Here is a 14,336-nt window from a genome sequence, read left to right as displayed (position 1 = left end):
TAGTAGAGGTATATACTTTTTTACCCCATCTCTCCAGGGGCCTTGCTTCTCTGTCAGCTGGCAGTGGGTTTTTGGCAGAGGAGGAAGCCACTCCCTTGGGGCCCTGTGAAATAGTTTCTAGATCCACAGAGTGGGCCTTAAAAAGGTGCTTGTGAGTGTCAGGGACCCTATAATATCTGTCCGGCTTGACAGAAGCAGGAGGAAGAGAGTCAGGGTTGGCACTGGAGCCAGAGAAAACATCATCCAAAACATCCATAACTGGAGGGATAGCCAGAGGTCTGTGCTGGGGGAGCTTGAGGAAAGTACGTAGCCTTTTCCTGGAGTCAGATAATTCCTGACCCTGCCACTGAAAATGTTCCCTCATGGAATGCAGAACTTCCCCAAATGAGAAATCCTATGGAGGGGAGGTAGAGGGAATAGATTCCTCAACATCAGAGTCCTCATAGGCCTGGAAGGGTTCTTGAGTGTCAGAGTGCTCAGAAACCCCAGAGGCTTCATCCGAGGAGAGGTCGTCCCCGCCTGCTCAGTTCTAGGCCTTTTCTCTGCAGGTGGCTGAGAACCCCTGTCCGGATGAGGCTGAGACCCCCTGATAAGGGAAATAAGATCTGCAGCCAGAGACATGATCTGCTTATCAGAAGAAGGGGCCTGGGCAGGTTTAGGATGGGCCTTGGCCTGACTGGCGGCCTTAGCACGTGCAAAGGCCTTGATGGACATGGAAACAAGAGGCCTAGCAGCCCCACGTGCAGGCGTTACCTTGTCCACAGGAATGGTGTCGGGTAGATACAGAACTTCGGTTTCCGGAAGAAAATCAACAACCGGCACCGGAGAGATCTCAGAGACCAAAGGTCGTGTTAGCGTTGTGTCGTCGGCCTGGGGCGGTAGATTTACCACTTCCAAAGGAGCCGGAGCGTTAGCAGAGGGTTTAGGAGAAACATCGGTAGTGGACGCGGGCCGAGGATGTCGGTCCAGGTCCTTGCGTTTTTTAGCAGATTGGGTTGTCGGTTGTTCCGACGGCATGATATACGCAAAAGATTCACCGAAGTAGTCCTCGGCGAACTCTGCCCGGTGCCTGAGAGTGCGCTTATTAAAGCAGGCACAGGCAGCACAGGCCGAGACATTGTGGTCTGGGCCAAGGCAGGGAAGGCAGAGAGAATGGAAGTCCTTATGAGGTATTTGTTTACTACAAGACAAACAATTATTAACTTTCTCAATTTGTTCTGACATCGGCTGAGGCAAGAATAAATGTTCCCCAATGGGGTACTTAGCTTTTAGATGACCTCGGTACTGAAAACACAGGAGCTGACCGACCGGCACTTGCGAACTGCTTCTGATTTGGGCACCGCGTGGCAAGAAAGACTGGAGAAGATGGCGTCGGCCGATGCCTTTATACTCCAGCCGTTGTGACGTCGGAGAGGAGGCGACACCAGCCGACTCCGGACCCAGACTTTGGAATTCGGCCGACCGAGGGCTGCCTGAGGCAGGACAACCCATATGTTATGACTGCAGTTGCATTCTTGAAGGACATCCCCTAATCAGAGTAATCAGATCCTCAGCCATTTTGAGCATCTGCTTTTTAGGCATGTGGCCTTGAGAAGGGCCCTGTGGAGCTTGTTTTTTAGTATGCATGGCTGATTTAGACTTGGTGAAAGCCTTGATGGAAAAAGAAGAGGAAGGCCTGTAGACACCTTGAGAGGTGGCAGGTCTATCTAAACTCTGAGTTTCACCGCCAATAGTGGCTTCGGTATCTGTAGTCGGGGTGTGGGCCGAAGAGCCTGTGACCTCGGGCACAGAAGACACCGCCAATGAAGTGCCGTCGGTAGTCAGGGGCTGCGTAGGCGCCTGAGAACCGGACCACCTGTAGTCGGCTTTGGCGTGGTGTCTGTAGAAGTTCATGGACCTCGTATGTCGGTCCTTATCTTTGCGTCTTTTACTTAAAACAGGAGTCGGAGTATCCGACGATATAATGTAATTAAATTTTTTGCCAAATAGTGTTGGGCGAACTCCACCCGGCGCTTAATAGTGCGTCTGTTGAATGTAGCACAAAAACGACAGGCCGAGACGTCGTGGTCTGGGCCTAGGCAAGGAATGCAGAGGGAATGAAAATCCTTATGCGGTATTTGCTTCCCACAAGAAATGCAATTAACTTTGTCTGACATCGGTCTGAGGCAAGAAAAGTTTCCCCAACGGGGTACTTAGCTTTCAAGAAGACTTCGGTTGAAAAATATTCGTAATCTCAGGAGCTGGCCGACCGGCACTTGCGAACTGCTTCTGCTTCGGGCACCGCGTGGCAAGAAAGACTGAAGAAAATGGCATCGGCTGGATCTTTTATACCCGTCGCACTGACGTCAGGGAGGAAGCGATGACAACTGACGCCGGACCTAGACTTTGGAATTCGGCCGACCGAGGACCCGCCTGACGGCAGGAAAACCCATCTGTTATGACTGCAGCTGTATGCACGATGAACATCTATACTATGTTCTTCGTGTTTCACTGTTAGTCATTACACTTGGGTAGATTCCCAAAGGCTAAAGAAGGGAGGAGGAAGTTACAGAGCATTAGGATCAGCTATTAAGCCCTGCAATACTGCAGTGGCAAAACCAGCTCTGGATTTAGAAAAAATAGGCACGTGGTAATGCTTGGTAAAGGTATGAACAGAGCTCCAGGTAGCAGCTTCTAGGATGTCCCTGGTAGGGACCACTCTGAGAAAGGCTGTACAGGTAGATACAGCAATGATGGAATGTGATCTTATCCCCTTGTGAGGTAGGTTTTCCATGATACTTCTAGCAGAAATGAATACAATGGGCCATCCATTTAGAAATGGTTTGTTTTGAAATGGCCTTCCCCTCTGCCCCTGCAGCAAAGCCAACTAGCAGCTATTTAGATTTTCTGATAGGCTTAGTCCTGTCCAAATATAATTGAAGTTGTCTGTGCATGTCCAAAGAGTGCATAATTTGTTCTCCTGTGTTTTGTGGATTAGGAAAAGGGGTAGGCAAATGAATGGACTGATTTAGGGCCACACTAGCCACCACCTTGGGCATAAAGGAAGGATTGGTCCTGAGGAAAACCCTGACTGCATGAAAGATAATGAAGGGCTCCCCTGCAATGAGAGCCTGTAATTCAGACACTACTCTTGCTGAAGTGATGGCTAGAAGGAAGGCTGTATTCCAAGAAAGGAATTCCAAATCTGCAGTTGCAGCTGGTTCAAATGGAGGGAGAGTGAGCTTTTCCAATACAAAGTTAAGGTCCCAGGCTCGAGTAGGGGCTCGCCTGGAGGGGGGGGGGGGGGGTCTTACATTTTAAGCACCTCTGAGGTATTGCTTTAACAGGGGGTGAGAGAAGAGGGGTGGTTCAGTATTATAATGTGCTGAAATTGCAGAAGCATGAATTTTAATTGGAGAAGGATAGGCCCTTGTGGAGCATTTCTGCTAAGTACTGTAGAATATGAGGTAAAGTGGGCACCTTAGTGCCCATAACCTGGGTCTGGCTCCAGGAACAGTATCTGTTCCACTTTTCAGCATAGGAATTTCTAGTACCAGGTCTCCTTGCTTCTAGAATGACCTCTAGTACCTGCGTACTGAGGGATGCTATTGGAGAGCTCAAGGAATTAGCCAGGCTGCAAGGTTCAGGGCTTGAAGCTGAGGGTGCAGAATCTGGCCCGCCTACTGGGACAGCAGGGAAGGTGTCTGAGGTAGGTGCCATGGATCCAGCAGTATCATGCTGCGCAAGAAAAAACACCAGTGCTGGTGAGGCCAGTCTGGTGCAATAAGAATTGTCCTTGGTCTGTCCTGTTTGATCTTTAGCAGAACCTTCGAGAGGAGAGGCAGAGGGGAAAAAGCATAAACCGAGAGGCTTCTCCAGGTGAAGGACAGGGCATCCACTTTCCAAGCTTGACTGTGGGGAGTCCTTGTGCAGAATTTGTCTAACTGGTAGTTCTGGGGGAGGCAAACAGGTCCATCTTTGGAGTCCCCCATTTGTTCAAGATACTGAATATTTTTGGTCCCAGTTTCCATTCGTGTGGGTCCATGAGATTTCTGCTTAGAGCGTCTGCCAGTGAATTTAGCTTGCCTGGAAGGAACTGAGCTTGTAGGTGTACTTGGTAGCTCAGGGCTGTGTTCCACACAGCCATGGCTACTCTGCAGAAAGGGTACAAGTGGGTTACCCCCTGCTTGTTTATGTACAACATAACAGTGGTGTTTTCTCTTTACCAGTAATTGTCCTGGAAGGATGTGTCTTTGAAGGCTGTCAGGGAATTCTGTACAGCTAACATTTCTTTTTGGTTGACATGCAGGTGCATCTGACTCCGGTTCCATTTGCTTTGCCCTGAATGCACTGCCCTGCCAAGTGAGCACCCATGCATAGTCTGATGCGTCTGTAAACAGGGTTTGGTCGGACGGGGGTAGATTGAAAGGGAACCCCCTGTTGAGGTGGCAGGCCTCTGCCCACCAAAGGAACTCTGTCTTTATACAAAGAATGATAGGAATCATTCATTCCAGGTCCTAAGAACGTTGACACCATAGACTTTTTAGATACCATTGTTGTTTCCTCATATGCAGTCTTGCATATGGAATTAGTAGAATGCAAGAGGCCATGAACCCCACGGCTTGCAAAAACTTCCTTGCAGACAGCTGGTTATTTGAGGCCATTTGTCTGAAGTAGGTTGTCAAACTTGTTTCTCTGGCATAAGGTAAGCCATCTGGGAAGTTGTGCTCAAGCTTGCTCCCAGGAATACAATCTGTTGGCAGGGTACCAGATGAGATTTCTTTTCGTTTATGGTGTACCCAAACGAGGTTAGAAGTTTCTTTACAAATGCCAGATGTTTTAAAAGCATGTCCTGGCTTTCTGCCTGAATTAGACAATCATCCAGGTATGGGTATATCTGAATATTTCTCTGCCTGAAAAATGCAATGGCTGGAGCTAGACACTTTGTGAATACCCTGGGCGCAGTAGATGAGCCAAAGGGCAGTGCAGAAAACTGATGGTGCATGGAGCCTGCTCTGAAGCATATTTCCTGCAAGATTCCCGTACTGGAATGTGCAGGCAAGCTCCTTTTACGTCTAAGGTTGCCAACCAGGCATCTTTGCCTAGCATAGGAAGCAGCTGTTGAAGTGTTAGCATTTTGAATTTTGGGATTACAAAAATGGTATTTAGAATAGAGGTGTCCAGGATAGGACACCAGGAGCTGTCCTTTCTGGGTACCAGGAAAAGTCCTGAGTAAAAACCTTGTCCCCTTCTGCTGGGACAGGCTGAATAGCCCTGATACTTAGAGAGAGAATCTGCTGTTGAGCCTCTGCCCAATGATTTGGGAGTAGTCCTGGCCAACAGTTTGGGGTTGGTAAAGTCTGGAAGTGGAATCTGTATCCTTAGAAAACTATACTTAAAATCCATTTGTCCTAAGCAATGAGTTCCCAGTTTTTTGCATGCAGGGCGATTATTCCTCCTAAGGGAACACGCAGTAGAGCAGGGCTTGGAAGGGTTAAGGTTAAGTCATTATGACATTTTTCCATAGGGGGTGTCTTACTATTTCCAGCTTTGGAAGTGGAAGTCCCCCACTGCTTAGGCCTGTGTGTAACCTGCAACTGTAACCTAGGTGGTCTGCTGTTCCTGGGTTTGGACTGAGAAGGCCTGGAAGAGACTTGAAAGGACCAATTCTTAGAAGGCCAATGCCTACCAAATCTTGCAGGAAATCTGTATCAGTTTGCAAAGATTTAGCTTTTTCCTCCATCTTTTTAAGGACGACTTCTGTCTTGTTGCCAAACAGGCCGTCCTGGTTTAATGGATCACAAAGTCATTTAACTTTAACATGATCTGGCAAGTTTTGTACCTTAAGCCAAACATGCCTTCTAAGTACAGACCCAGTGACAGCAGCCCTGCAAGATGCTTCTTAAGAGTCAAAACCACATTGCAAAGTATGTTTACAAACTTGTTCAGCAGAATGCATTAAATCCTCTAATTCTTTATGTTCAGCACAGTCAGGAATCAACATCATTTTCTGTTTAAGTAGTCCCACAATATGCTGCTGATACTTTAACATACGAAACTGGCAATTGAAGGCCCTAATGACCAAAGTAGCAGAAGTGTATACCTTCTTACCCCATCTGGCCAAGGCCCTGGAATCTCTATCAAAGCGGGTAGAGTTTTTGGCAGCCATAGCCTTAATGCCCGATGGTCATTGGGAAATGGTCTTTGGATCCGTAGTAGAATTCTTGAAGAGGAACTTGAGAGAGTCAGGTACTCCAATACCTGCCAGGTTTTCTGGGAGCTGGAGGCAAAGTGTCTGGGGCCAAGCTAGATTCCAAGAAGGCATCATCTAAAATGCCCAGAACAGGAGAGACAGCTAAAGGCCTGTGTTGAGGGAGGAATAAGAATTCCATAAACCTCTTTTTGGAGTCAGAGTAATCCTGACTTTCTCAGTGGAAATGCTCCCTAAGTGTGTGCAAGATTTCACCAAAAGAAGAATCTTCTGGAGGGGAAGTAGTCTGAATAGAATTCTCTGCATCAGAATCCGCATAGGTAGATAAGGGCAAATCCTGGTAATCAGAGGAAACAGAAATTTCAGAATCCTGCTCAGACGAATCAGAAGGAAAATCAGTTCTAGGTCTCAGAGGGGGAAGGCTGGCTTCCCCTAATTAAAGTAATAAGGTCTTCAGCCATTCTAAGCATTTGTTTTTTTAGGCATATGGGCCTGACCATGCATGGTTTGGACATCGGGTTTCTAGGGGTGGGTTAAGTTTTAGGTCTTGAGGAAGAAGATGGCATTGGTTTAAAATGTAAATCTGTAGACCTGAATACACCCTCAGAAGCCGGTGCCTGCACAGCAGCTCCGGACTCATCCAAGGTAGACACATCCGCTCGTAAACAGTGTGGGAAGAAATAGCCAGGGATTTGTTATGGCTAGGCTTGTATAGGCCCTAGGGCCAATAGCCTAGTACCAACCTATGAACCATAGACGAAGCATCATACGGCATACCGGACTCCGAATGGGTCTCAGTAGTGGCCTGCGAATCTGAAGTAGCGGGTATCAGGGGCTGCAAAAGCGCCTCACTGAGTACCGGCGAACAATTAGTTATGTACTCACCATAATGAGTGATGTATGTGGTCCATCTCGCCTACATTCATTACTGATCGGCTCCGACTCGGCCGCTATAACTAGCACGAAGTCTCTAATTGGCTGGGCTAAGCCTGTATCCCAGGATGCACCACGCCCAAACCCCCCAGATCTTGCTTGCCACAATATAATCATTACACATACATAACCCCACAGGAACATACAGCAAGAAGAGAGAAAAATAATAATATACTCAAAAGGGTCTAAGAATATAAATTTCCTCCAAGTCCACCAGGAAGGGGGAAGGCGGGTGGGTACGCAAGAATGTAGGCGAGATGGACCACATCCATCTATCGTTATGGTGAGTACATAACTAATTGATGTAATCTGGTCCTATCTCACCTACATTCATTACTGACGGGACAGTGTCCCTAGCACCTATATCCTGGGAGGCTCAAGAGAAAACACCCCTGAGCACCGTGGAACCAAAGGAAGCCCGGCCTCTAGAAGCCATGTCCAGCTTATAATGAGAAATAAAGGTGTGTGGGGAAGCCCAGGTGGCTGCCGCACAGATTTCATCCAGAGAGAGCCTAGCATGAAAAGCCACTGAGGTAGCCATAGCCCTGGTAGAATTCGCCTTAACTGGGAAAGGTAAATCTCTATCTGCCGATGTGTAAATAAATGAGATACAGTCCTTAATCCACCTTGCAATAGTGCCTTTGGTCACAGGGCTACCAATCCTGTTCTCTGAAAAGGATACAAACAACTGATCTGATTTCCTCCCTTGTTTTGTCCTGTGCAAATTAAACCTCAGTTGTCTATGTACATCCAGCTGGTGAAATTTGAATTCTGCCTTGTTTGAAAAGTGTGGGAAAAACACCGGTAACTCAATGGATTGGTAAAGGCAGAAGGTAGAAGAAACCTTAGGAAGAAAGGAAGGGTTGAGTCTCAAGGATACTCAATCCTTATGAAAAATCAAATAAGGAAGTTCAACAGAAACGGCTTGAAGCTCTGATACCCTTCTGGCTGAAGTAATGGCCACCAGAAAGGCTGTCTTCCAGGACAAATATTTTAATTCACAAGTGGCTGCAGGCTCAAACGGAGAAGAAGTTATGGCCCTAAGCATCAAGTTTAAATCCCATGGCAAAACTGGTTGTGAAACTGGTGGACGAAGTAACCAAGCTCCTTTTAGGAATGCTTGACACAGTTTATCGCCCATGAGGGAAGGCTCATATGAAACGTGAAAATTGGAAATTGCCGCCAGCTGAACCCGAATAGTGGTGGCAGCGGAACCTTGTCTGAAAAGAGTAGCCACAAATTCTAAAACTGCCATCACAGGGGCTGTGAAGGGATCTAGGTTGTGTGACTGGGCCCAGATAGCAAATCTTTTCCATTTACTGGAGTATATCTTCTTAGTGGAAGGCTTGTGGGAAGAAGATACGATATGTACCACTTCCGGTGTAAAGGAAAGCTGTCTGACTAAGGACGGAAGTGGTGACGCTAGGCAGTGAGCCTGAGGGTTCGCAGGGATGGGTGGAACTGCCCTGACAGATGAGTCAATAGGTCTGGAACTGGGTCCAGAATCCAAGGACCGTCCATAGTACATCTCGGGAGAAAGGGGAACCAGACATGATGGGGCCAGGGTGGTGCGATCAAGATCATTTTGCTTCCCAAGGAAATTGCCTTCTGAATCACTCTTGGCAGCAGAGGAAACGGAGGGAAGGCATAGAGCAGACCGGGGAGGGCCAATCGTGGACTAGAGTGTTCCTGGGTGACTCCCCCTGAGGGGGGATCAGAGTGAAGTAATTGCTGCACTTGGCATTGAGGGGACTGGCAAATAGGTCGCAGCAAGGTAGACCCCACCTGGAGAAGATCTGAGCCACAACTCGATCTTTCAGGGACCACTCGTGAGGCATCATAATAGCTCTGCTTAGCCTGTCTGCTATCACACTGGACTTACCCAGAATGTGCGTTGCCACTAGAAAAAGTTGGGAAGACATCGCCCAATTCCACACTCTCATGGCCTCTCTGCAAAGGGGATATGACTTGGTTCCCCCTGTTTGTTCAGGTATCACACGACTGACATGCTGTCGGAAAGAATTGAGATAGTGCCCTTGGGAAGAGAGCTGTGAAGTGCTTGCAACGCTAGTAGCACCACTCTCATCTCCAGAACATTTATATGCAAATGTACCTCGTGTTCCTACCACGTGCCTTGGACCGTTCTGCCCAGATAATGCCCCCCCACCCTGTCTGGGAGGCATCCGTGGTCACTGTGGCAGTAGGGGGCGGAGGATTCAGAGATCTCCCTTTGTTCAGATTGGGCGAATGAAGCCACCAAAGCAGATCCTGTCGGCATTGTTCCGTTATAAGAATCGGATGAGACAGAGGGAGCTCTTGAAAGGACCACTGAACCGAAAGAAGCCACTGTAGTGTCTGCATATGTAGCCTGGCCAGGGGTACAAGTAGGATGGTGGCCGCCATGGAACCTAATAACTGAACTACTACTCTGGCTTGGACCTTTTTCAGAGGTAATAAGGCCAAAATGCGAGCCTGTAGCAGTTTTATTCTTTCTGTAGGAAGGAAAGCCCTCATTTCTACGGAATCTAGCTCTGCGCCGATAAATGCAACACGTTGTGATGGCAGCAAGACAGATTTTTGTCAGTTGAAACGCTGATGGTGGCCTCCGTGGCCAGAACAAGTAGAAGCCTGGATGGTGCGGTGAGAAGCCAGTCGTCTAGGTAAGGAAACACCTGGAACCCTAGACGTCTGAGGTGAGCAGTCACCACTGCCAGACATTTGGTAAACACCCTGGGGGCTGTGGTGAGACCAAAGGGCAGGGCTCGAAATTGGAAACGACTGGCTCCCAGCAGGAAGGGTAAGTGATTCCTGTAGGACTTGTTTATCTTGATGTGATAATAGGCGTCCTTGAGATCGATGGAGCACATCCATACTCCTTTTCCCAACAAGGGAAAAATGGTTTGAAGAGTGACCATTCGGAACTTGGACTTCCTGACGAAGCGGTTTAAACGGCAGAGATCCAGGATGGGCCACAAGTCCCCTGTTCTTTTGGGCACCAAAAATAACCTTGAGTAAATTCCTGATCCGATCTGGTCTGAGGGGACTGGTTGGATGACTCCTTTTTCCAGCAGCTTTGAGACTTCTAACGCTGCTTGGTCCCTTTGACTGGGTGGAATGTCTGGGACTCTCTTGGGTGGCATAGGGGGTGAGATAAAGGGAATGGTGTAACCTCTAGCAATAATTCGAAGCACCCAACGATCCTGAGTGATGTTTTCCCAGGCTTGCAGATGCTTCGAGAAACGACCCCCGACTGGCTCCAGAGAGTCGGGCAGTCCCTCAGGGACGTTGGTAGGAGGAATCACGAAAGGATTCACGGTCTCCTGAGTTGCGGGGGCCTCCCCCGCCCCTACGGCGATGTCTTCCAGAGTAATTCCCCCTTCCTCTGCCTCTGGAGGGGGGTCACCATGATGGTCGGGATAAGACTTCTGAGACTTCCTGAACCACATCTTTCCTCCCCATCTGCACCTTGGGATAAGGTCTAGAGGGAAGCGAAAAACGGGCCCCAACAGCATACAAAGTCTTACCCTCTTGCTCACATCTGATGAGAGTGCCTTTCACTTTAGGTCCAAAGAGGGAAGACCCATCAAAGGGAGCGTCCGTGAAGGAAGACTTGAAAGCCTCCGCGAAGTGACACAGGCGCATCCAGGCTTGCCTCCTGAGGGCTACGCCTGAGCTAGCTGCCCTACCCGCCCCCTCGGCTGCATAGGATATGAGCCTCATGGACAAGTTAACAATAGAAGACAGGGTAGACAGCTGGGCATTGACAGTGGTGCACCGCCTCAGGCAAGTTACCCGACAGAGTATCTCCCAACTCCTTGAGGAGATGTCTTTGGAGCCTCGTAAAATGACAGATAATTCAGTGACCTCAAAGTAAAGGTGGTTGAGGACAGGGTATGCTTTCCATACCGATCCATACTCCTAGACTCCTTCTTAGGAGGATGAATGGAAGCAGAAGGCTCTGCAACTTCTTGCTGAGTGACAGACACCACTACCATGCCATCTACAGGAAGACAGACTCCTCCTCAGAGGGGATTTTGGAGGGCCAGTTGCCTCTCTGTCTCAAAATTTCCAGGATGTCGGAGAATGAGACATCGGACGACTTTGGGGACCCCTCTGCATCAACGAGGTCGGTGTCTGAGGTGACACTCATCTGGGGAGTCTATGTGCTTCCTCTTACACAGCTTCTTTCTGGGAGGCTCTTCAGGAAAGGACTCTGAAGGGCCCTCAGAAAGCAGGGGATGACGCATAGGGGTATCCTCAGGCATTCGAACCCCGCTGCCTGCAGATAGGGGGGCATCAGAGGATCTAGTCACAGTGTCCGGGAAAGGAGTGGTTGACTCGAGTGATGTCACCGAAGACCTGGCCAGTGCACTCCTCATGGCCTCGAAGGCGGGTCCACCTGAATTAGAGAACACGATCAGAACAGGGGGTTCCCCCGGCCGAAGCACCAAAAGGGAGATCCAGAGCCCAAGTCTGGAGCCCCGATGTATCCCCCTTGAGTCCGACCAACGAAACCCAAGTGCCAAAACCATCAGATGGGACCGAAAGGGATGGAGCCGAAAAACTCAAAGGGGGTTTAGGAGCCAACCCAAGGACCTCACTTGACTCAGAACACTCCGGCTCTGATGACACAGAGGTGGTTGGAGGAGGAATTATCGGAACCGACACAAGGACAGGCTCCGGAGCAGACTGGGCTGGAGCAGAGAATAATTTCTTTAACACTGGTGACTGGAGGAGCCTCTGCACCACCCTATCCAAATCCGAATCAGACAACCTGGAGGACTTGGAGGACACAGAAGGGGGCCGAGAAGTCTTTTCTAAGGGATCAAATGCAAAGCTAGGAGAATGGCTCCGAATCGGTTCCAAGACAATTGGAGCCGAGGTCGGCTCCAACACAACAGAAACCTCCATTGGCTACGAAGGCAGTGGAACCGAGGAGGCAGTCTTCAGTACCGACAGCATATCCTGCGGCTCCGAGACCAATGGAGCAGAGGAAGGTGAAATGGTCTTAAATCTTTTCTCCGATGGCTCAGACGAACTGGACGGAGCCGGGGATCTCTTTTTTGGTTTTAGATTTCCGGCTAGGGGAAGAAGAAGCCAAAGCTTCTTCCAAGGGAGGTTTTAACAGGCCCTTGAGAATCAACTTAACGAATGACACACTGCAGGACTCTTGCAAGTGTATAACGCCCAAACAGTATACACAGATGGCATGGCCATCAGTTAAAGACATCTTATACGAACATTTGGCGGACTTTTTGAACCCAGAAGGCCTATGTTCCTTCTGATCTTTGCTTGACATTTTTAAAGCGACAGAAAAAAACGACACAAACACGAAGGGAGAAGGGACTAAGTCAAAAGCCTCTTAAAAAAAACAAACAACCAAGGAGACGCACCAAACAGGGCTAAGGCCCTCTAACTTAAACGGGCCTAGCCCGCCAAACACAAGTACAAGACAACTACAATTATCAAAAAGGTCACAAAAACACCCAGACACAAAACGTAGCTATTAAAATAGCTTTTGGTTGGAAAACATTCCACAGAAAACTAAGTAAAGTTCAATAAAGTACTTGGCCACAGCCAAGCTCGAGACCACGTCTTCACTCTACGAGCGGCAAATGAGATCTGGGCATTTGGGCATGGTGCATCCTGCTAGTTACAGCGGCAGAGTCAGAGCAGATTCTCGGCTCCAAGCCCGTCAGTAATGAATGCAGGTGAGATAGGACCACATTACATCTGACTACTAGCGTAATGGAAGCGTCGTCGGCAGTTTTTGACCTATGCGGTCTGTGTCTGTCTTTATCCTTACATTTTTTTCAGAATACTGGTATGCAGATGGCTTACCGAAGCCATTTCTGGATAGTTAAACAGAGTACCAAAACAATATGCTGAGAAAATAGACCGAAGAATAGTTCTGGGATTGAATTAAGCACAAAATCGACAGTGAGGGACATAGTGGTCTGGGCCTTAGCAAGGAATGCAGTACGAATGAAAATCTTTGAGATATTTGCTTTCCACAGGTAAGACAGTTGTTAACTTTTACTGTCATAGGATAAGAGCAAGAAAAAGGATCCCCAATGGGGTACTTAGCTTTTTTTGAAGACTTTGGTTTTAAACTCGAAAACGAAAATTCAGGAATCGGCTGACCGGCACTTGCGAACGGCTTTTGCTTCGGGCACTGCACAGCAAGGAAGACTGATGTAATGGCATCGGCTGCATGTTTTACACCCCTGACGACCTGACGTCATGGAAGGAGGGACAGTATCAGACGCAGGAATCCAAGACTCTGGTATTCAGGCCGGATGAGGGCTACCTGCAGGCAGATAACCCAAATGTAATGACAGCAACAATGAAACACGAAGAACATCTTGGGCTGGATGTAACGCATTCTGCTGAAGTCATTCCAGTTGTCAGCACTACAACAGTGATCCAAATAAAGAATATAAATTATCCATATGAAAAATATAAGCTTCTTCCTAGAATGCTAGAGAGTTTTTTTGTAACTGATAAGAACTTCAAAGGTTCACTTTAGAACCCACTACTGCTTCAAGCCTGGTGAGTGACAACAGTGGCTTCTTTGCACAAATCTGGTTTAAGAGCAACTACCTATCTTAGTCTTTTACCATCTCACTAAGGACTATGCAAACGTTTTAGAACAGCAGATTTTCAAAATCGAATGGGTATGTTCTGCAGATGACCATTATATGTCAATATGCTTTAGTGTTCAGGACTTTTTACTGCAAACCCTAAGTGTGTCAAATAACAATTAAACAGTGCAAAATCAGAAGGGGAAAGAAACAAACACTGTTCAGACTTTCAATCGTCAAAACACTCTACACTGCACTGCCTTATATCCATCTTTTAGGAAAATGCAAATATATTACCAATATTTTCATTAGCTTCTCCATTGGTCATTCCATTTAGGTCTCTTCTTCCTTGACGTGTTACTCTGAACAGCAGGGAGTATGACTTCACCATATGACTATTATTGGCCTCAAACTCATTGCTTGAAATGGCTAATGCTGGAAAACTTCCGGGTTTTGTTTGGTTGTGGTCTGGATTCAAAGGCACCTGCTTTTTACCTGTAGGCACTTGCTTAATAGGACAACTCACATCCTGACAAAATATGAAAAGGAAACACAAATTTACTACACAGTACACTTAATACACAGATGCTGTAATGCACAGTAACACCACAAAACTAAACATGTATGAG

At 47.8% G+C, this 14,336-nt stretch overlaps 1 protein-coding gene across 1 annotated transcript in view; it reads right to left on the bottom strand.

Moving 5' to 3' along the window:
- The window catches only part of SUZ12 (SUZ12 polycomb repressive complex 2 subunit), a 2,970,550-nt gene that overhangs the window by 1,663,047 nt on the left and 1,293,167 nt on the right, over positions 1-14,336 (bottom strand). The window contains exon 7 of the mRNA XM_044068039.1: positions 14,005-14,236. Coding sequence (XP_043923974.1) covers positions 14,005-14,236 — 232 coding nt within the window. The remainder of the gene's footprint in view (positions 1-14,004; positions 14,237-14,336) is intronic.

This window comes from Protopterus annectens, chromosome 4.part0 (assembly GCF_019279795.1).
Source record: "Protopterus annectens isolate FY-2018-M chromosome 4.part0, PAN1.0, whole genome shotgun sequence".
Classification (NCBI taxonomy): Eukaryota; Metazoa; Chordata; order Ceratodontiformes; family Protopteridae; genus Protopterus; species Protopterus annectens.
Note: the sequence above shows the minus strand (reverse complement) of the source record. Positions and strands in the feature narration are given on the sequence as shown.